The 23,630-nt window shown below is 39.8% G+C and overlaps 1 protein-coding gene across 1 annotated transcript in view; it reads left to right on the top strand.

Moving 5' to 3' along the window:
* The window catches only part of slf1 (SMC5-SMC6 complex localization factor 1), a 38,064-nt gene that overhangs the window by 13,264 nt on the left and 1,170 nt on the right, over nucleotides 1–23,630 (top strand). Inside the window, 4 exon segments of the mRNA XM_046842137.1 lie at nucleotides 2,807–2,832; nucleotides 2,834–2,881; nucleotides 8,370–8,462; nucleotides 10,110–10,292. Coding sequence (XP_046698093.1) covers nucleotides 2,807–2,832; nucleotides 2,834–2,881; nucleotides 8,370–8,462; nucleotides 10,110–10,292 — 350 coding nt within the window.

Below are 23,630 nucleotides of genomic sequence, written 5' to 3' on the forward strand. Positions count from 1 at the left end.
ATGAAGGTCGGCGCTTCCTGTGACTGTGCTTGCAGCCTTGTGCTGTTACAAAACTAGTGTCAAAACCTTTTGCTACCAGCTCGTATGTACGAATATTGCTAATATCAAATCCTCTGTGCTTCTCATTGTCAATTTATATGGCCCCCATGAAAGTGATTTTGAGTTGGCAGAAAAGAGAAACAGGGCTTTTTTTTTTTTCTCCTTAAATGAAATTCATTTATACACTAGGCCTGATTCGGAGCAGAACTCATGGTATTTGTACCCCAAATACAATCCTCACTATTGAGATTTCATGCTTGGAATTTGCCTGTGTCTGTCATCAAACAATTTTACCCTTAATTATGTTCAGATAAGTCGCCCTCTCCATTGTTCCTCTGTCCTTTCAGTCTTGTGTGAGCCATTATTACGGTATAATACTAATGATAAAACCTATCACAGGCACTATTAGAACGTCTCCCATACATCTCGGGCCTAGTGAAGGTAGTCTGAGAGTGGTGTGAGTGTGTGAGAGAGAGAAAGAGAGAGAGAAAGAGAGAGGTAATGGAGCCATTGTCCCTCATCATGAGATATTAGTCAGGGTTAAGATGGCTAATGGAGAGAGATGGGCTCCTCACGTTCTGATCTGGGCTCGGCTTGAGAATAAGAATCACGCTGTTATGTGTGAACAAAACACAGGCAGGGCCAATAAACTAGTATTTTTTTCATGCAGCGTGCTGGAAAAGATCTAGCTAATGGGTGGAAATTGGCAACTAAATTGCAAGAAAATGTGGTGAAGAAGGAAAAAAAAAAATCTAGGTGGGTACTGTGTCGCACTAGCAGGAAGTGGGTGCGCGTTTGTCCTGTGCGTGCAGTGTTCTGTGTGAGTCCTGTGCATTTTGCAGATTTTTTTTTTGTGCAGAAACTTTGTTTCAGATTTGTTTTGTTTACCTCTAGTAGTCTGCCCTCACGAATACGATTGAAGCTCAACACTGCTAAAATAATTCTGAGGCATACAGTATCAGCACGTATTATTGGCACATTACGAACAAATTCCATCCAAAATCCTAGTTGCCTCTGTCTGGAGGTCCGGGCAGTGATTTCAATGACCATTCGTATCCGTATTTGAATCCATAAGCAACAGTGTTTTGAATGAAAGTGTGGATCAAGGAGAGAACATTTTGCAGGTGTCTAGAGCCTTTTTGAAAACACAGGATATAAAAATACTTGTAAAGTGTCTATACCTATACAATATTTGAGCTCAATGTATAAAACGTCTTTTTTATATACATGTAGTCCATGACTTGGGAAGGATATGTGTTCCAATGACTCCATCATAATGTAAAAATATGGTAAGTCGACCCAGGAATCTTAAAGGATGCTGATCAGTATGGGGGAGTATACTTGTGAATAATTTAACAAATTACAGTAGGTTATTTAGCAAAACGATACAATTTATAGTACTTTATAAACTATACAGTATGTACACTGATCAGGCATAACAACCCCATACACAACAAAGTGTGATGCACTGGGTATTCTGACTCTTTTCTATCAGAACAAGCATTAACTTCTTCAGTAATTTAAGCTACAGTAGCTGGTCTGTTAGTGGCGGGCCTCAATGAGCCTCGGCTGTCTGTGACCCTGTCGCCGGTTAACCACTGTTCCTTCCTCTGACCACTTTGGATAGAAACTGACCAATGCAGACCAGACACATCACACAAGAGCTGCAGTTTTGGAGATGCTCTGACCCTAGCCATCACAATTTGTCCCTCATCAAACTCGCTCACATCCTTACGCTCACCCATTTTTCTGCTTCTAACACATCAACTTTGAGGACAAAATGTTTACTTGCTAGTTAAATATATCCCAGCCACTAACAGGTGCCGTGGTGAAGAGATAATCAGTATTATTCACGTTAACCCTCACGTAAGTCTCTCTAATAAACTCCTCTCTAATCCTGTTCATTCTCGTCACTGTATGAAGTCACTGAATAGTAAATCGCAGCATTTTCTACTCTGCCACCTCCCGCACCAACTCCTGTCTTTAGGTCTTTAGTAAGCTGTGTAATTTGAGTATGTATTTTATCCAAATAAGCAGTGTCACTCAGTTTAACCAATTGATTAAGTGAATTCGCTAAATTCATTATGATATCAGTCCCATATGTTCTTTAAACATTGACTCTACCGTTTAGTTTGATATTTGTCAGGTTAGGACTGAAGAAACTGCATTGTAAATGTCTGAAGTGCGAGTGCTTTTCTCCAGCACGGCACATTTATAGCCTCGCTCCACTCAGGATCTCATTTCCTTGTCCTCTTCGGCATGAGGGTCCTTTCACCATCACTGTGTCTCCCAGCAGCGAGTCAGACAGGAACACAGAGACGCTCCATCCGGCCCAATCCTGCCCACAGTGGAAGAGCACTCACAAGCCCATTTAGCCAGCTTTCTTATAGACTGCTCAGGACTTCAGCTCTGTCCCTGTGGATAAGAGGCACCACAGAGTGTCCCAGTGTGGGCCTTAGTTATGGGCCTCTAAAAGGAATTACACACTTTGATGCCCAGGCCTCCACTTTGGCTTGACAAGATGCTCTCTGGCAGTGGTACTGATCTAATGATACCTCAGGATCCATTTGGAGTGATTGTGTGTGTGTGTAAGTGTAAGTATGGTGTTTTGGAGCTGGTTTTATAATGTAAGATGTATATGTTCTTGATCTTGCAGGCTGCGTGGCAGTAAAATCATATCACATATAGCTTTTCTACTCCTCTCTCTCCGTCTCTTTCTCTCTCTCTCTCTGTCTGTCTAAAAGTTGTGGTTCATGTGTGTGTTCAGAGAAAAAGCGTGTGGGCGGCGCCGCCTTGGTGAAGGACAACATGCCGAAAGGTTTCCGTCGAGTCAATATAGCAGGTAAGCACTCATCCTTATCATCCTCCACCTCTTCGTCAGGCACATCCATATTGAAACAATCATACAAAGACAGACTGGAATTTTTCATATTTTGTTAACTAATAAACCAGCTTTCAGATGCTTTTTAGAAGCATGCAAAAGCCAAAGTCTGCAGAAGGAAAAATGTCTGGCAAAAGTCCTGGAAATTACCAACAAGCCACTTTTCTACTGAAACTGCAAGCGAAAGATAAAGCTTACAATTACCTGGTTACAACAAAAGACGTCAACATAATACCAGCACTCAGTGTTTATGGTTAAGAGTTTACACACATCACTTATCCTGATTTGCCAAGTGTGTATTGCACACTTCTGTGCAAAAATGCTTTAAATCTCTGCAGGGGGTTCTCCTGTGCCTCTTCAGTTCTTTACACTGGTTTTTAATGGCATTCTGACTGGGAAATTCTAAAAACCTTTATTCATTTTTTTTTTCATTTCTAGATGTCTCATGCAGACCTGCAGGTTTTGTGGCAAAAAAGGTTTATGTAATATCTCAGAGATTCTGCTCATAGTTAGTTATAACTGCACAATTCAAATGCAATATATAGCTTTTATAGAGCAGTTTTCTATATAAGAAATTCCTATAGAGGAGATTATATTTCAGACCATTATGGGCAAATCAACTGTTCAGTTTTGTCTTGAGAATAAAAATGGATCATGATGAAGCCACACCTACTGATAACAATGCATTCCCAATTAGCCAAACCTTTTTATGTTTTAGGTCAATAATTATATTAGTGAAAATGCATCGTTTGCTATTTCCGCTTTTTCTACTTCTACTGTAGTAACAATTTCAAAGGGACTGTTGCTAGAATACTAAATACTGCTAATATAAAAATATAAACACATTTAAATGATACACATCCTGTCAAATTAGAGGATTAAAACAGTGTATATTGAACAGTCGTTTTTCCCTCTACAGCTTCCTCTTAGCATGATGCTGCCACCACCATGTGTTAGTTTTTTTAAGATGATAAGTTGAAAGAAAAGAATTTATGCCAAAAAGCACGGTCTACCTTGGTTTCCTACTGTGCCTTCCTTGGTAGACCTACCTCGGTTGCATCAGAAAAGTCACACACCATTAAGATTACTCAATATTTTCCAGCCATGATGAGAGATTCTTCTAGACAGGAAGTGATTAGTATTTTGAACAACTCTTTTGTATCTCTCTCCTGATCGATACCTTTTGACAGTATAGATAGATCGATCGATCGATCACTTTATTAATCCCAGACGGAGACTTTTGGACTTTGGCTTCAGCAGTCAGTTGAATTCAAGAAGGTGTAGGTGTTTGGTGTAGCTAATCCTCTTTATTGAGGACAGGTGCATGATCGTTACTTTTTTAATATATATTTGAGCTTGATTGACTAATTTTGAGAAGTCGCAGACTTTATTATGAAAGCCGTTTTTTTTTTTTTTTTTTTTTTTTCTCCTCAGAGTTTTGGATCAAATTATTTGGATTTATCTTGGTTTCATTTATTTAACCTGCAATTGTAACAGGGATGTGTACATTTTATTTATTTATTTTTTGTACAAATAATCAACAAAAGTGTCCAAGTCTCCTATTGGTCAAACATTTTACCCTAAATTATTAATAAGAAAAAAGTAAAAAATTAAATTAAAAGTTTGTATCTGCTTTGGCCTAATTAAAAATGTTATGTATATTTTATTTTATTCTACAATCAAGAAATTTTACTATTATTATTCCAAGGTCTGGAATTGACTTCATATCGTACATACACTGGATAATACAGAGTTGTATAGTAATTATTTTTATTGATTTTCAATTTAAAAAATATGTTTTGATGGTGTGATCTCTACAGAATATCCCTTCATTCTGTATTTTCTGTGATGAATTTTTTTTATTTATTTAAAATGTGTATTTTATTAGTATAACAGTTTTATATATTTTACCCCTGCACATTTTTTAAATCGCATCAGAAAGTGCATCGGACTGAAGGGGCATTGAACGGCATCTTAAAAAGTATGACATTTAACTTTAAACTACCTGCAGACTCCCTGGATTCCTCGCTTTATTCTTGAAGTTTATGAATCATTACCGTGATCACCTCTGGGCTTTGTCATGCACTAGCGTTTGCATTTGACTGCTTGATCCAGACCTTGAAGTGAACACCTCTCAGACAGTCATTATTTATGTACCGCCTCTGCGTGCACATCCATTTTTTGTTTTAATAGAGCGTACGTCGGTTTCGGAGTCAAAAGCTCCCTACGACGCCCCGCGCCGTAACCCGCGGCACTGACATTTACATTCCGCGTGGTGCGTGTGCACCTTCGGTGCTTTCGCTTCGGGAGGAGAGCGAGAGGTGGGAGGGAGAAAGAAGTACAAAGCAATACACACACACACACACACACACAAACAACACTTGTCAGATCTCCGGTTTAGGAATATTAAACACTGCAATTAGGATTCTGCTGTGAAGTGGGAGCGAGAGAGATGGAGAAAGGTAGAGTAGAGGGCGAGAGTGAGTGCCTGCTCATGGCTGGAAGTTTTGGTAATTACGAAGCTGGCACTCTGAGTGAACCTGCCGAGGTGTCAGTGCTCATCATCTCTCTACCTGATCAGAAATAGCCTCATGCCAGAACAGTGAGCAGGGGGAGGGCACAGAGAGAAAGAGAGAGAGAGAGAAAGAGGGAGAGAGAGAGAGAGAGAGCCCTGCAGATTGTACAGCTCGTTGCCTTGCACTGTTCCCCACTTTTTTTTTTTTTTTTAAACTACGTGTTCCCTATACTGATGTGCAGGACATCAATTTTTGATGATTCGTCCGCAGGCTCTCAGCCATGTGCTGTATTTCTGGCAGTGCTGCGGTTCTCGCAGTGTGTGCAGGTCCGTGGTGCCTTGTTAACTTCATCCTGAGCTGTCTGCCCACTGAATGCACTCTGAACTTATCTGGCTTAGGCACCAAGTCTGGAGGATTTACTTGGAAGTGCAGATGCGTAGCACATTATCGCAATCTTGACATTTGCAATATGTGAAAGGAAAAATAAATAAATAAAAGCAATATACAAATAAGCACCGGACCAATTTTGATCAGATTTATGTGCTTTTTAAAAAAAAAAATCCAAGAATCATGGCATCCAAAGACTTTTTCCAAATAAACACAGGTCAGACTTTTTACCAGTATGATCAATAAATGGTAATGTGCTATTTTTGTAACCCAAATAAGCAGAATGTCAATAAATGTCGGATTTACTTTCTCGTCGGACGTTTTGTAGAACATTTGGCAAGCGGAAAGCACTTCGTTGCGAAGACTTACAAGGCATTTTCAAATAAAACACAATTGAACCATTTGAGCGTAACTGCTTTTGGCGTAACAATGTTTTCCCAAGGCATGCTCCTAAACATTGAAGTTGTGCTTCTCCGTCGTTTCACGAAAAGACCCAAATTCCCTAATAATTTCCCAACTATGCTTGAATTGATGTGACTTATGTGAAATATGCTCTAATTGCACAAGAACATACCATAACTCCACACCGACAAATGGCTTCCTTCAAATCATTACCTACATCTCTCCGATCCATCATTGCCCAACGTCACACCTTGTTCAAGCAAAAAAAGTGCTCCAAAAAAGGGGGGGAAAAAAGAAAAAGCACCCCACACACTTTTGACATCTCTACTTAAGAGCGAAATGTCGGCTAGTTGGGGAATTTATAGAAAAGGACAGGACAGATTTTATCCTTTCCATGCTTGTAAATGCTGAGTATGCAATTATCCTTATAATGGAGGCGTTGTGTCCAAATTGGAGCCATTAAAATGATTTAACTGGGCAAAGATTGGGCCTGGCATTTGTGAGGATGTGTACACACTGGGAGTTAAGGAACGTTTAATCACTGCGTTTTAGAGCCTATTAGGTGGAGAAAAAAGGACCACTGCAAGCCCAGACCAGCTGAGATGCCAAGCTACTCATTAAGTCATAGTTTTATTGCTTTCTGTTTGTTTCATTTCTTTAGAATCTACTGCTAATTAGCTTGTGGGGTTTTTTTTTTTTTTTTGGTTTTGTTTTTTCCCCTCCTCCTGTAAGCCTTTCGAGAAATCATTTTCACACATTTGTCTGGTTGGCTTTTGGCTGCACTTTTCCACCGGATCCATCGTTTTCAATCGGCAGCTGAAGAGATCAGCCTTTTCGGCTTTTTTGGAATTTAGATACGCGCTTCCACTGGATGTTAAACAGCCTGCCTGAAGGTTGTTAAATTTTTGTAAACGAGTGTGAACCGTCGCTGGTTGCGATGCTAACATTAGTATAATTCGTGACTTTGTTTCCTGTGGTGGGATTCAGGACTCCATTGCAGTAGGCTTCAGCATGGGCTGCTCTGTGTTGGCACTGCCACTTTATTTAACAGCTGGTGTTTGATGCACACCAAGCAGACCACCCTCCAGAACACCCCCTCCATCCAATCTACTCTACACACACTCTACATAGATGCTTCTCCAACTGTAGCCATACATGGTCCTTCCCATAAAAGCTTCATTTTGTGTTTGATCCGTCTTGAAAGACGCCTCTTGAAAAGCAAAGACGTCTTGATGTTAAAGGGGTTGCAGCATCCCTTTTTTTTATTTATTTATTTTTTTTAAATCTCCATCTAGAAGAAAGGGCAATGTCTGCAGTGTCTGCTTTTCTTCTTTTCCGCCCTTTGCTGGGTTTTATCGAGCCGGGCCAAAGCTGCAGAGAGGCAGGCGCCCTGGTGAGAGCTAGTAAAGCATTTATTAGCAGCTTTGCACTGGCATAATATGCTGGCAGCCACAGAGGCACTCATGCTTGGCCTTTAACTTTCTTGTGAAGTTCAGCCATACATGAAAAAAGCGCCTCAGCACACCCTCTAATATATTCTTCATTCATATTGTATCAGAAGAGGAAGAGGTGGCAGGAGAGGGGGTGGTGAATAGCCCAAAAAAAAAAAAATGTAAATATAAAGCCTTTGGAGGTCGGTCGGTGGTGTTGTACTATTCCGGTTGTGTGTCACATGAGTCCATTTGCGATTCCCAGCAGAGTTCCTGAACCCGGCATGAGTGAAAAGTCCTGTTGCATTGGGCTTCAGGCTTTGTGCATGAGCTGTGTACCATTATAACCTGCTGTAACTCCACAATATGGACAGGAAGAAAGAAGGAAGCTTTCCCCACCCCCCCCCGCCCAAACTTTGGGGTACGAGCTAGCGTATGCAGTGCGCATGAGCTAATGTTGAGGGGGGGGGAGTGAAAAGAGGAAAAGGATGAGTTCACCCCATCAGAGATTTTCTCATCTAGAAAATTGAGGTCATTTTCAGTTCAGCTGTAATATTTTGTGCGTGCGTTTAGAAATTGCGGGACCTTAGACTCGCTTTTCTGGTTGCACTCCTGGCATTTAGGATGCTGTCGAGGAGACGCACCCTGATTCCAAGCAATGAATCTTTCTTTTGTGTGTGAGTTTCCTCGATTTCTATTTTTTTTTTTTTGTAGGGGAGACTCTCTTGCATCAAGCCTGCAAAAGGGATCAGGTGGAGAAGGTGCTGCAGATCCTCAGCCTGCCCGGAGTAGATGCCAATGTTAAAGGTAGGTCTCCTCCTTTCTCTCCTCCCTTACACCCTTCCCTCATTAGAGAATAAACGATTCTTTCCAGAGAGAGCGAGAGGTATACGCCACAGGTCTAACTTATAAACAATAGAACAGCTGAGAAATAAATGCTGCAACCTTAACATGTTTTTATCTTCTGACTTGTTTTTTAATGCATCTTAGTATTTGGGAAGACGTAATCTCTTTTTTAACCAGGATTTGTTTTTTGTTGTGTTTTTCACAGCAAAATCAGAACTGTATTGCCACTAATAGAAATGCTCCATTCCCCCAATCCACTCTATTAAAAATGCCTATACACATATACGCCTGTGTTGAGCTGTTTTATGATTTGCTCAGTAGCTCCTGGTTCCACAAAGTCAACTGACTGTATAAGACTGTAGAAAGAACATTACTCAATCCCACACACTCCGGTACTCATGGTAGTTCCTTTCTCTCTCTCTCTCTCTCTCTCTCTCTCTCTCTCGCTCTCGCTCTCGCTCTCTCCAGTGTTTTTTATTGATTTTATTGATAATATTATAATACTTATAATCACACCCTTGATATCACCCAAATGAGGATGGGTTCCTCTGTTTAGTCTGGTTCCCCTCAATGTTTCTTTATTCTTCTAGGGAGGTTTTCTTTGCCACAGTCACCCCAGGATGCTCATCGGGGATAAATACACATAATTCCCTTTAATTCTTAAGTTCTGTATAGCTGCTTCAAGACAATGTCCATTGTGACAAACCCTATAGAAATAAACTTGAACTTGAACACCTGCTCATTCATGCAGTTATCCAATCAGATAGTTGTGTGTAGCGTAAAATCTTAACTTGCAGGTGGAGGCCAAGTGTAAAAACCAAAAGATAAATGGGTTCATGCTGACCATATGTGATTGGAATAATCATTTACATTTATTGCGTTTGGCAGACGTGCCTATTCGGAGAGACATTTACCTCATTCATGCAACTGAGCAGCTAAAGGGTTTAGGACCATGCACTGGGGCACGGTTGTGGAAGCTTGGTGTGGCTGGGATTTTAACTCTCAACCTTCAGATAAAAAAAAAGCCTTACCTAATAAGCTACCACGTTCTTATGAGAAAATGAAAAGCGTCTCAGAATGAAATCGTTGAAGGTTGTCAGGTTACAAGAGCATTTCAGGATTTTGAGGCTCCATAGAAAAATTGTAATAACAATTGAGTGGTAATTATGAGAAAAATCAAGAAAAAAATACAACAAACAGCTGTTGAACTGTTGAACAAATGAGCTTTAAGACATGCACATTGGAAGATCATATAGCGCTGTTGCTCAATAGGTCAGGTCTGTTTCTGAAAAAAATATATGAATTATTTGATATACAGTGTGAATAGATTTTTTCCCCCTCAGTGCTCCTGTTGATCAATACTATAGATTGTTCTTAGACTGTACAGTAGGTTGATCTTATTCCGCCTTCGCTAATCAATTGAGTTCAAGCTGATCATTTGCTGAGGTTAAATTCCCCCCCTTCCCACCCCAATCAGCGCCACAATCTTAACTACAAACCTAAAAATAGTTGAATTAATTGTTATAATTGTAATAAAAGTGTTGCTGGTGAACTTGGAGGGAGTTGTTTTTATTGCCAATCCTAAAATAATCCAGAACACCTGTGTAGACCATGCAGGTTGGACTCCCCTACATGAAGCATGTAACCATGGCAGCGGAGAGTGTGTGAGGGCTCTACTGCAGCACTGCCCCGACCTGCAGCTGGACAGCCAGGTGGGAGGAGTAAGTCCGCTGCATGATGCCCTGCATAACCAGCACACGCATATCGCCAAGATGCTTCTGCGCCATGCCGGTTAGCGCACCCACACACACACAAACACACATTCAAACCCTATTCCTTTTTTTTCCCATCACATAAATGCTGCCTTACTGAGCTCTAAAACATATTTGTATCATATTATATACCAATTAGCATTAAAAATCAGAAAATAATTTATTTATAAATAAAGTGAATAACAAAAATGTAAAGACCACATGCACAGGGACAAACAATTGTGGACACCTGACTATAAGATTGTACACATTCAGTTCACATTTGCTGTTATAATAACCTCCATTTTTCTGGGAAGATGTTCCACTAGATTTTGGAGTGTGTTTTTGGAGATTTGTGCTCATTCAGCCACAAGAGTGTTAGTAAAGTCAAGTACTGATGTATGTGTGGTTGAGGAAGCCTGGGGGTGCAGTTATCCCAAAGGTATAGGTACAGGGTTGAGGTCAGAGCTCTATAGGAGGCCACTCGAGATGACTCCAACCCCTGTGATTCATATCTTCACTGAGCTGGCTTTGTGCACTAGGGCATTGTCATGCATTCTGTATGATTTTGTGCCTCCTACTATGTGGTAAAAGTGTGGGGAAGAACTGGCTGGAAATGGCAGGGGTTTGTATACTTTTGTCCAGAGTATGGATTTTTGCCGGGGTTAAATAAAAATGAGCATACCATTATACCATTATGACCAGTGAAGTGAAAAACACTGATTATCTCTTCTTAATGGCACCTGTTAGTAGGGATGTGAGCGAGTTTGACAAATTGTGACGTCTAGACGTCTGGGTCAGAACATCTCTAAAACTGCAGCTCTTGTGAGATGTTCCCAGTCTGCAGTGGTCAGTGTCTATCAAAAGTGCTCCAAGGAAGGAACAGTTGTGAACCAGCGACAGGGACACGGGCGGCCGTAGCTCCTGTAGCTTAAACTTCTGATGAAGTAAATGGTGTAAATGTTTGATGGGTCGGGACTGTTTTAGCAGCAAAAGGGGGATCAAGACAATATTAGGCAGGTGGTCACAAAGTTATGACTGATCTGTGTATAGTTTAATGTTCATCATGCATATGTTTTTTCAGTGAACATTTTGAAGGTGATCTCGTGAAATAAAATCCCATTTTGACCTGCAGCAGACCTCACAACGGATGTAAAGTGTGGTTGAGTTGCCGTAGCCTTCCTGTAAGCTCAAACAAATTCTCCTGCAAGATCTCCTCTTTTTGATGCTCTGATATGAACAGAGAAGCTTGAACAGCAGCTGAATGATGTGCATCAGCCAGTTGTTTGAATGGAGATTACAGTGTTCATAATAAAGTGGCTGGTGAGGGTATCGTTGTTGGTACTTCTGCCACATCGAAGATCATTTATCTTGGTGTTGATATCATATCGTCGTATCTCCTTGCCATAGTGCACAACGCTTACTCGTGCAAATCTAGCACACACACACTCACGCACACATTCAAATACACCCTTTAGATCCAAAGCTTTTCTAAGACTGTTGAATTTCAGAAGCGCTCCCTCGTATTCCCAAGTGTACACTTTCATATGCTAACTGCCCAATCTCTTTTCTCTTCTATGAGCATTATATATGTGAGCTATTCTCTGTACATAGGCATATTATAATATTATTTGATTTTACTGTGACTCAGTATTTCAGTGCGCACGTTCCTGCTGGAACTCCTATGAGAATCGCGGCAGCGCTTATTGATACTGGAAGATGGAGGCGTCTTTTCATGTAGCACAGAGAGTCAGGATGAGGAGGGGAAAGTGTGTCATCTCTGCTTTAGTGAAGGATGCCAGTGAATACACATTTTTACTTCTTTTTTTTTTTTTTTTTTTTTTTGCACTGCGCTTAAGTGCATTACAGGTAATGGATCAGTGTGTGGACTACTGCTTATTGCATAAGATAATAAATGAGACAAGGACATCTAAATCCAGACCTGCTTTATTCAAGTACTACCTCACATCTTTCCTTTTCATTCAGTTCAGCTTGCTTGTAAAATTTGTTTAAAGTTGGCATTATTTTTAATGCTTTAAAAAAATCTATATTTTATAGCATGTGCACACACACATAAGAGACACCTGATTTTCTAGCCATATGTACTTTTTTTTTTTTTTCCCCAAAATTGTTACCACAATATTACCACAATTGTATTGGATGTACAGAATGACAATACCCCAGCTCCATGAAGGTCTGCTTTACATGGGTTGGAGTGGAAGATCTTGAGTGGCCTGCTATAGAGCTCTCATCTCAACCATACTGAATGCCTATAGGATGATTTGGAATGCTGGCTGCACCCCAGGCCTCCTCACCTCACCTACATTAGTACCTGCTTTTTACCCGCTTTTACCTGAACACCCTTGTGGTTGATGAACACAGATGTGAACATTTCAAAATCTGGTGGAACCTCTTTCAAGAAGAGTGGGAGTTATTGATACACATACATAAGTAAATGTCAGTATCAATATCTTTCTTTTCTTTCTTTCTTTCTTTGACAATAATAAAGTTCAGCATGTAATTTTTCTTCAGGGCTAAAAACATTAATTTTAGTTTTTGGCAGCTTTAGCAGTATGTTAGTTTTGCACTCAAGTAGCAACACACACTGGGTTTAGCTACCAAAGGAGGACATAAAACTTAAAAAAACATGTTTTTGGGTTATTTCAAATGTAGTTTTGGGGTGTGTGTCCAGTTATTTAGACGTCATAAAGCAGCAACATTTTAAAAGCAACAAACCGTATGTGACGTGTACAGACAATGTCGGATGGCTAGAAGACTGTTAAAGGATGAGGCCGGGGGGAGAAAAGGATAAAGCACGCTCTTGTGTTTCCCACACGCCCCGACACCGCTCGCCGCTCTCCTCCGCTCCGACTAATTATAGTTAATTTGATTCCGCTCTCCCATTAACACATGTACATATTCTGGCCTCAAAAAGTAAATTAGATTGGGATTGTTTGGTCCCGGTGAGAGTGTTTTTTTTTTTTTTTTTTTCTCTCTCTCTCTCTCTCTCTCTCTCTCTCTCTCTCTCCTTCTCTTCCTCCCTTCCGAGTTGGCAGAGATTGGCCCAATAGAAGCGAGTGAAAAGAGGTCAGAGGAGGATGTTTGGGAAAATTAGAAGTGTGATGTGTCTGGGAAGCATACAGCTACTTGAGTACCCATGACACGTGCATACATAAGCATACTGAGCTTGACTTTGTGCTGCTTGTCATTCTGCTGCAGGACATTGCTGTAGAAATGCAGCGTTGGCTGGAGCTTATTTTAGAGCATCCAAACAGAGCTTTCAAATCCGAGATTTGATGCCACTAATTTAGTGGTTGTGTATGGATGTTGATTTGCACACCGATCTGTTTTATTGGACCGTTGTTGTATTTTCTCACATAGACATATTAGCTGTATAGCAGTGCTGGTGCATTTGTTGCGTGGTCGTTAATGGTGGTGTGTGCTAATGCAGTAGGAGCTGCACAGCTAGCTAGCACTGTGTAGATTTTTACTGTCCACATTCTGAATGTGTTCAGCGTACTCGGTACCAGGGGCACAAGGTGAATTTTTTAACAAAAGAAGCAGCTATACCGTCGTCTCATCGCTTCAGGCCTTGTTTTTCTTTTCTTTTTAATCCCCCTCCCCCACCTGCCTTCTTGATGCTGGCTCTCATCCATGAAGTTGTGCTTTCTGCAAATTGCTAACATCGAGAAGCATTATTAAGCGACTGATGGGAACACATTAAATCACATTTGACCAGTTTGCGAAACCTTTATAGGAAATTTTAATTAAATTTGAAACCATGTACAAATGTGGCTGAGGTTTTTATTAGAGAAAAAAATCTCATTGTGTGTTTTTAATTCCAATTTGAGCTGCTTTTTTTAAAACAAAAAAATGTGTCTATTATTCCAGACGTGTGTATGAAAAGCCCATCCCTCACTCCCCCACCCCACCCCCCCTTGAAATGTTCTGTCAGCACTACATGTGGGTTTGATCATAACCTCCATGCTGTGTTTTATCACTCTTTCCCTCAGTCGTCCTTAGCAATGCAGGCAGGCAGCACACTTTCACCTTGCTCGTGCCGCTAGTTGCTTTCATCTAGGCCAAGCAGGTCAACCGTTCCAGCGCTCCAAACACAGCTTTCTCAATTGCAGCATCCACCCCATGAAATAATCATTCCTGCTGGAGGACACGGACTCAGCTACAGGTTCAGCCTCACTTTCTAACCCTAGGACTCTGGCAGGCTGTGACTGAGGATGCCCTTGCACTTATTTTGCCCAGGACACAGACACACACACACACACACACACACACACACACACACACACACACACAGAGCACAACCAGCTGTCTTCTTTTTAAGACTTGGTTTCAAATTTTCCACAATGAAACTTCTTCCTGATTGGAATGGAGTGCAACGCGCCAACCACAGCAGCTTAGACCAAACAGCGGTGGTGTTTGCCAGCAGTAGGAGAGGCCTGTGAAAGAGCCTTCATGCGGCCGCTATGACTCTCGCATCTTAATGGAGATGCAGCGGCTGTGAATGCAGGTTTGAATGGGAGACGGCTGGCATGGCTCAGGCTGCTGTGGGTTTAGGGCCAGCTTTCGAACAGACTGCGGGGGTCCTTGTGAAAGCAGGGCAGCAAGCAGTACTGTTTGATTAAGGGAAAAGCCCGCACTCACGTCAGCAATGAGAAACGATCGTTAAACAGTTGAGATGCGATGGATTCGTGTTTTGCAAGTTTGATATCCATTGATATAATAGTGGTCTGTGATTCATTCTACAACTAATAGGCTTTTTGTTTTCCTGCAGTTATGGAAATATTTGTATGTGTAGGATGTGATCAAATTATCCAGTTATACATTTGATATGAAAGAATTTTACATTTCCTGTATCTCAGTAGGTTATCGCCTAAGGGTCCAACAGGGGCAGCTTGGTAATGCTGGGATTAGTACTCACAACCTATCAATCAGCAGTTTAATCTAAACGCAGAAAAAAGTGTAAAAGCTACCATCAATTTCCAAATACTTGCCTTATTACTACTGCCATTACAGCCAGGAAAAGAGCAAGCCAGGCACTAATACAGTGATACACTGATAATAATACAAATCACTGATTAATTTAAACAAAATTGACTATAATATTTATGGATAATAATGTTTTAGATGTGAAAGTTACTGAAAGGATAAGTAATTGTACTTTCGAGTGTATATGTAGAAGTCATTTTTTCTTACTAGAATTAACTTGTCCTGCCACCATGCTTTTTCTACTGCAGTAAGTTAACAAAAATCAACTAAATCAAATGTCAAATACAAATTCACTAGAATAAAACTGTCACAAAATCTTTTGGATGGAAACCAGCCTACATCAGGAGGAACAAATCTTGTATTTGTAATTATAAGAGAGTTTAAAACCAGTCCAGTTGCATGTACTTTGACCAATAAGTAGGACCCATTCAGCAGTTATGTGACAAATGTTGCTTATGAGGCATTTTGTTAAACAGTTGATAAAAGAGACTGGCGGTTAATGACCTTGCTCAAGGATCTAACAGTGCCTCACGGCCGGTCCTGGTATTTGAACTCCCAATTACAGATACCTTTACCACTGCTAATGTGGAACCATCTTTAGATTTTGTGTTTGCGGGCCAGGTTTTTCCATCGTGCAGATTTTAGTCAAATAGAAAAATCCAATTAAAAAGAGTCACAAGGTTCACTTCTGGTTACTGAGATTAAGGATAAGTTAAGTTTGGTTTCGCATTAATCAGGTGCAATAATATATATTTATATAATTCATAATTGTATTTATTATTATATAAATATGTATTATTTCACCTGATTATATTATTTCACATATACAAATAATGTGTGTGTATACGTGTGTGTGTGTGAGTCTGTAATATGTGCCAAAAAACTTGGATTATGCTGGTGTTCTTTCTGTATGCATCTGGGTTGTTTTCATGGTCAGGAAAACATGACTGTGCACACGTGTGTGTGTGTGTGTGTGTGTGTGTGTGTGTGTGTGTGTGTGTGTGTGTGTGTGTGTTCACTCACATATTATGAACATGATGCTCTCTGTGTGGATATGACACTCTGCTGCTAGCAGTTCATGTTCTGATCGTCTGTGCCAGATTACTGTTCTGCCTTTTACCTTGTTACAATCTGCAACAGTACATCCAGATTGTGGAGAGATGACGTCTGACTGTCTCATTCTCACAGTCATGTACGCTCTCTGCATACACACACATGCACAGCACACTCACACACACTCTTGTTCTAGCCTCCCCTCCTCCCCATGCCTACTCTGCTCTATTTCTAGTCTTTGCCTGCCCTCTAAAGGCCAAAAGGCTGCTTACTGGTTTTGTGTGTGTGTGTGTGTGTGTGTGTGTGTGTGTGTGTGTGTGTGTGTGTGTGTGTGTTTTTGCTTGCTTGCTTGCAGACAAGTTCCTCAAGTGGCAAAAAGCGCAAACATTGAATTGCCACGAATTGTTCTGCTCCTGTACCACTCTGTATGTGTGTATGAGAAAAGCGAATGGCATACGGAGCCTAATTACAGACATTCACTTCTAATCCTTCAGGTGTTTTATTTATCTGCCAAGTACAGTTTTTTTTTGCCACAGTAAGCCAATACCTGGGCTCACTTCAATCACTCTCCATGATGCATGAGCCAATATCTTGGGAAATCCAGGCCAATCGTGTGGATGTGTGCGCATGTGTGCACTGACAGATGTGGATTTCATGGGCCATTGTAAAGAATAGGCAGCAGCTCATACCATTGTCCTGGGGGAGGGAGACCTGCACATAGCTTGCATTTATCAGTGACTGTGTGTGTGTGTGTGAGAGCCTGTTTTAAGGAAGGTGCATGGCACGGTTAGCTTTTGTCACATTCCTGGTTTCGGCCTGTCAGACGCTTTGACATGGCGGCGGTAGGGAGCAGCTCTCTCTCTGAGCCAGGGTTTGATACAGGACACCATGGGAAAGTAAACAGAAGCAAGTATTGTGTCATCCTCGTTTTAAACGCGACACTTATCTGGTAGCAAACGAGAAAAGCTTTTATGCATTTTTCTTCCCTCATATTCATACAGCGTTTTCAAGGATGCAGATTTTAATTACTTTCCTAAATGCTCAATGTCAGTTCGTTTTTATCTCCCACTTTACAGTAAATAAGGCTTCAGCACAGGCCTCGTACACTGCAACCACTCATGCAGTGCGGTCTGAGTGTTTTGCTGGAGGAATTATGTCTGTTTTTTGGTTTGTGTCCTTGAATTGCTATTTGGCTGGAAATAGTGCTAATAAGGAAAATAATGCTCTTTTTGAGGAGCAGGTGTTTTTTTTGTTAAGAATTTGGAAAATTTTTGGGAAATGGATTATAACATTTATTTATAGAGAACTTGTTCGAAGGAATTTGCTGGTTAAAGGAAAAAAACATTCTAGAGAAGCTTATTGAGTCAGGCTGAATGGTCGGATTGATTTATTTTTATATATAGTTATTTATTTATTCGAATGCCACTTCTCGCTGCTCCTGGAAGAATTCTATTCAATCGTGCCCACTTCCACCTATTTTTTCTTTTGTTTGTACCTGAACATGTTTTCTAGTGAACTCTCTTCTAATTCACAAAATATCACAGTATGTTGTTCCGCACACTCCCATGCTCGTGATGTGGCTTGTCTTTGTATCTATCTGACAACCTGCTTAAAATTTTATATACAGTACAGACCAAAAGTTTGGACACACCTTCTCATTCAAAGAGTTTTCTTTATATTCATACTGAAGGCATCAAAACTATGAATTAACACATGTGGAATTATATATGGAATTATATACATAACAAAAAGTGTGAAACAACTGAAAAATGTCATATTCTAGGTTCTTGAAAGTAGTCAACTTTTGCTTTGATTACTGCTTTGCACACTCTTGGCATTCTCTTGATGAGCTTCAAGAGGTAGTCACCTGAAATGGTCTTCCAACAGTCTTGAAGGAGTTCCCCGAGAGATGCTTGGCACTTGTTGGCCCTTTTGCCTTCACTCTGCGGTCCAGCTCACCCCTAAACCATCTCGATTGGGTTCAGGTCCGGTGACTGTGGAGGCCAGGTCATCTGGTGCAGCACCCCATCACTCTCCTTCTTGGTCAAATAGCCCTTGATGCCTTCAGTGTGACTCTGCAATTTTCATAGTCATGAAAATAAAGAAAACTCTTTGAATGAGAAGGTGGGTCCAAACTTTTGGTCTGTACTATATATATATATATATATATATATATATATATATATATATATATATATATATATATATATATATATATAAATTTTGCCACCCAATAATCAATGCACATCTACTCTGAAGTACACAAACTCTTTGGAAGCTGCCATTTAATGGTTCTAATCATCCAGTAGTTTTGATATACTGTATAAAGTTTTTTTGTTCCCCCCCATGATCCTTTAGAAGGCTTGTTACTTAAAACAAGAGCCAGTCAGAACTAACACAGTAGTCAATGTGACAGGAAAACTAGTTTGTGGATTATAATACGGAATAAATGAATCAAAACTTGTGCAGTAGCTAATTTTCAGGCTCCTTTTTAATTAGCGTCAAGTTGCAAAATTTTTATTTATATTGTTGCTAAGAAAAGTATTCTACCACATTTAAGGTCTGGCCGGATACCATAATATCCAGAGAAAAGTGTTTTTTTTTTGTTTGTTTTTTTGTTTTTACTTTTACAGATATGCCACCATTTTCATTAAACCTCCAAACTTGGCTGCAGGGAGTTTGGATAACTTTCTTTGTAAGTTTGACCCTAAAATGTGCTGCAATCAAAATCAGTTTTATAGCTTTATTTAGCATAAATCTTTTACTTCTCAACAAGCAAAGATTTTTAATACTTGTTCATTACATGTTCAGTCCTCTGAAGAACGCTTCTGCTGCTTATTAAATGATTTGATTGCAGTAGCAAAAACAAACAAACGAACAAACACTGCACATGGCTGTTTAGCCAAGTTTTGCATCTGTGCATGCTTTGCATCTGGGGCAATGATCCAGCCTTCCAAAGAAGCAAAAAACATGCTCTTCACAAAACACAAAGATGCAAAGTGCATGTTCTTCTTCAGTCATCCTGAACTGACTTTGTAACTTGTTACTTTGCAGTCAATTGAGATGTTTTGCAAACCAGTTGGTTCTGTAAAAACCTGCAGTGTAAATATTTGGAATTCTCTTTTAGTCTTCTTAGGGGGATTTTTCCTTTTTAAATAAATGTAAAAAAACATCTGGTTTTAGATCCACTATAATAAACAAACGTTTGTGGAAACCTAACCATTAGATTTGTATGCGTTTTTGGACATCCTATTCCATATTCAGTCTTCATTTGCAGTTATAAAAACCTCCACTCTTCTAGAAAGATGTTCGATTTTGGAGTGTGGTTGTGGAGATTTGTGAATATTCAGCCACACAAGAGTGTTGGTAAAGTCAGTTGGTAAAGTCAGATGTAGGTGAGGTGAGGAGGCCTGGGGGCGCAGTCAGCGTTCAATTCATCCCAAAGGTGTTCAGTAGGCTTGAGGACAAATCTCTATAGCAGGTCACTCACGATCTTCCTCCCCAAAGCTTATAATCCTGGAGCTGGCCTTGTGCACAGGTGTATTGTCATGCTAGAACAGGTTTGAGTCTCCTAGCTCTCCTAGGGAAAATGCATCCGAAGACATTTTATACATTTGTTTGCCTTCAAGTTTGTGGTAACATTTTGAAGACGGACCCAATATTCCTGAATAGTCAGGTGCCACAATAATTTTTACAGAGAGTGTATTTGCTTTGACGAATAGAGTAGTGACCTCAAATTATATTATTATGCCTGAAGACGATTTGAAGATTTGGGGCCATTTGTTGTGCCACACAATGAGGAGCAATCCCTCGCGCTTCCTCGTGCTGCCTCAGTCTCACGCTGAAGAGTCAACCACTCAAAACAAACACATCTTATCATTTGAAGCCATAGTGTAAGCATATACCATAACCAAAAGTGTCTCAAAATCCTTATACCTTTTTTCCCCCTAGATGCATTGTAACCATGGTTACACTTTTAGAAAGAATTTGAGGAAAAGTAAATATAAGACGGAAGCAGTTTGCAGCATTCATCTAGCAACTTGTTCACAATCTAGTGTCAGCAAACTAAAGCATATTTACCTGGGTTAATTATAGAAAATGAGATTTTGCTCCCATTCTGCTCTCCTTCTCAGGATCCCAGTTAGTCTGATGTTTTATAACTAATGACTGGGGGCACACAACTCTCGGGTTGAATAATTGGATTAGTTAAAATGCAAAGCCAAATCCTGCTACTTCATATCAGTCTTTCTTTTTTTCTTTTCTTCCATATTGTTTTTTTTTTTTTTAGACAGTCTTCTCTAAAATATTTATATTTATGAATTCGGTGAATAGTTACAGCTTGTACCTCGCTACTTGATAACAGTGTTCTTGTTGATAGTTGAGTTATTCTCACTCAACTCTGTGTGAACTGCTACAAATCTAAACTCAAACCCGTACTCGTACTCATTTTACACATCCATGTCTTCAGCACCACATATATTAAATTATTAATTTATTATAGCTACATAAATGTTTACATGCTATTTATTTTGCACATCTATTTGACTGCTGCTATTGCTGTTTTTCACAACCATCTGTGTTTACATTTTGTGTTTATTTACAAGTACACTCCTGTATACAGTCCTTTTTTGCACATTGTACTGTATAACATACAGTAGGTTTAGTGGCCGTGCTGTTTGGTGTATTTGTCCAACGCTGTCTTGTGTTGTCTTTTTGAAATAAACGCTAAAGCTTCTCGATTTGACTAATTTGTGTATCTAATGCAAACACATCTGTTTAAAATGCTAATTCTTAGCAGGCTAACATCAGAATGCATAAAATGCTTACTACTAAGGCATTCAGATGTTCAGAGATTCTTCAGCCTATTTTTCTAAAAGACGCTTTTTGATATAACCGTAAAAACGCTTAAAAAGTAATATATTGGGGTTTTTTTTTTTCTTTCTCCAGATTTTCTTTCTCCATTCTCTACCTCAGTAGAGCTTTGCTAATTGCGCAGGCACTCCGAATCTGACGGTGTATGGAGATGACCTGTCGCCCCGCACGTCGCCCGTGACCTCGAACACACACATCTCCCATTACGCCTGCACTTTGCAAGTAATCAATTGCGGAGGAGAAATAATAGAGATGTTTGTTTACCAGGTCTCTAGATCCTCACCTGGCACAGACTAAAAACCTAGTCTTTTTTTCCTCCTCACATGCACAAAACATATCATATTGGCTTTTGACAGCAGCAATTCTTGGAAACATCAACATTTTCACTTGCCAGATTGTCAGAGTGCTGCTGCCACGTTCACAAATGGGTTTAGAAGTCAAGTGGCTTCAAGTATATTTTTCTTTAGAAAAACAGTGAGTGGAAGCAGAGAAAAAGGCGACACTTGACGTCAAGCCTTACTTTGTGCTCAAATACGGGTTGGAAAGAGAAAGTAATTAATAGTAGTTCAATAGAAGGATCGACACGGCAAACAAGAACACAAGTAAATATATATAAGGATATTTTTTGACATTCGTTCCAAAGGCAAAAGTAACTAGTGAAGTTAATGTCCATGTGTACATTTATTTATTTTTATCAAAATGTCTTTTAGTTCAAATGAAATCGTTTCAGCAGTGTCCAAACCTTTGACTTCTAGTGTAGTCAGAAACGTGAAACAATGTCCAAGCTGTTTACCATCAACTCAAACCGTTTCTATTGGGTCCTGAAGTCATGAAACATTCTTTAGTGCTTACTTGTACTGGAATGAGGAACCTACAGTAAAAGACTGTGGAATCATAATTTGTATGAGAGCTGACCACTAATTTTAGCAGTTCGAAATGCTGAAATATGATTAACGTAATCTAGTTTGTACATTTCTTCTTGCACTTAATCTTCTCACCCTTAAATAAAAAAAAGCTTATCTGACCCATGCGGTGAAATTCTGTTCATCAGTGAGGTTTTATATGAAGTGGCAGACATGCAGTGTGTGAAACGACACAGCAGCAAACTGCTCGATTAGGTCAATGTCAGTGTGGGACTTGATCAGACTAGTCATCATTTCATTGTCACAACTAGTTTTTCCATGGAGTGTGAAGCACTAGCCTAGAGGAACAAGTGGCAGGCAGATCATTTTGCATGCATGTGTATGTGTACGCGTTCCACGCTCTGTCCCCTGGCTGAACCCAGCTCTGTTTTTCAGTTATGACCTTTAAACAATTAAAATAATTCATATTCAACTTGCAGGCTAACTGACACAGTGTCAGAAGGAATCAACACACCTTTTGGATCAGAAAGCCACTGGAGTTGTTGAACCAGGATGATGTTTACTAGAATGTTCAGGTAACAACCAGGTACAACAAGGAAGTGCTGACTTCTTGGAATGGTACTTACAGGGTTTTTATCCAGTTATTGGTCCAGTGACAATGGAGAACTATTAGCCAGATGTTTGGGAGGTGAAAAGTTGCTGCAGTAGTGGTGACACGATGATGAATTTGTGCTGTGGTATTATGTGGTTCTCAAGCAGTAGCATGTTGTTCTAACCATGGTACCAATAGTAGCCTCTGTAACATTGGTTACTTTTTGATTGAAATCTAAAAAAAATCTACACACACACACACACACACACACACACATATATATATATATATATATATATATATATATATATATATATATATATATATATATATATATATATATATATATATGTATATATAAGAATGTAATATATAATGTATTGTCTCATATTTTCTACACCTTCATTATTTACCAGTTTGGTCTTTTCAGATTGTTGCACGTCACACTGAGGTGATCTTTTGATGGATAACAGACTTTTCCACAATGTTTTTCTCCATGTCAAATTATATGATCAGAATCTTCCAAGAACAGATCTGTGATTGATGACATGAGGCGAATGAAGTGATTTTCTTTAATCACCAGGCTTGTGCAGAAACGGGTTGCGTAAGAAGAAACATTCTTTAAAGCAAGCTTTGTAAACTAAAGTAACATTTTGTTTCTGTCTATTATTAATATATTTTGTTTCACCAATGACTATTTTTAGCTGTTTTTGAGTTCTGTGCTGTTCTTCTTTGGAGGCTTTTAGTGTTGGAGCAATGATTATGAGGTAGGAGCTCAGTGGTTAAGGCTCTGAGTTGCTGATCAGAAGGTTGTGGGTTCAAGCCCTGGGATCACCCAGCTGGCACTCTTGGGGCCCCACCAGCAAGACCCTTAACCCTCTATTTCAGGGGCACTGTATCATGGTTGTCCACAGCTTCATAACATGCGAAGAATCACAGTTTGCTGTAAACTAGTTCCTTTCCTACTTACTTTCTTTCCTTTTCTTTTCCC

The sequence above is a fragment of the Silurus meridionalis genome, chromosome 27, assembly GCF_014805685.1.
Source record: "Silurus meridionalis isolate SWU-2019-XX chromosome 27, ASM1480568v1, whole genome shotgun sequence".
In the NCBI taxonomy this organism is placed as follows: Eukaryota; Metazoa; Chordata; class Actinopteri; order Siluriformes; family Siluridae; genus Silurus; species Silurus meridionalis.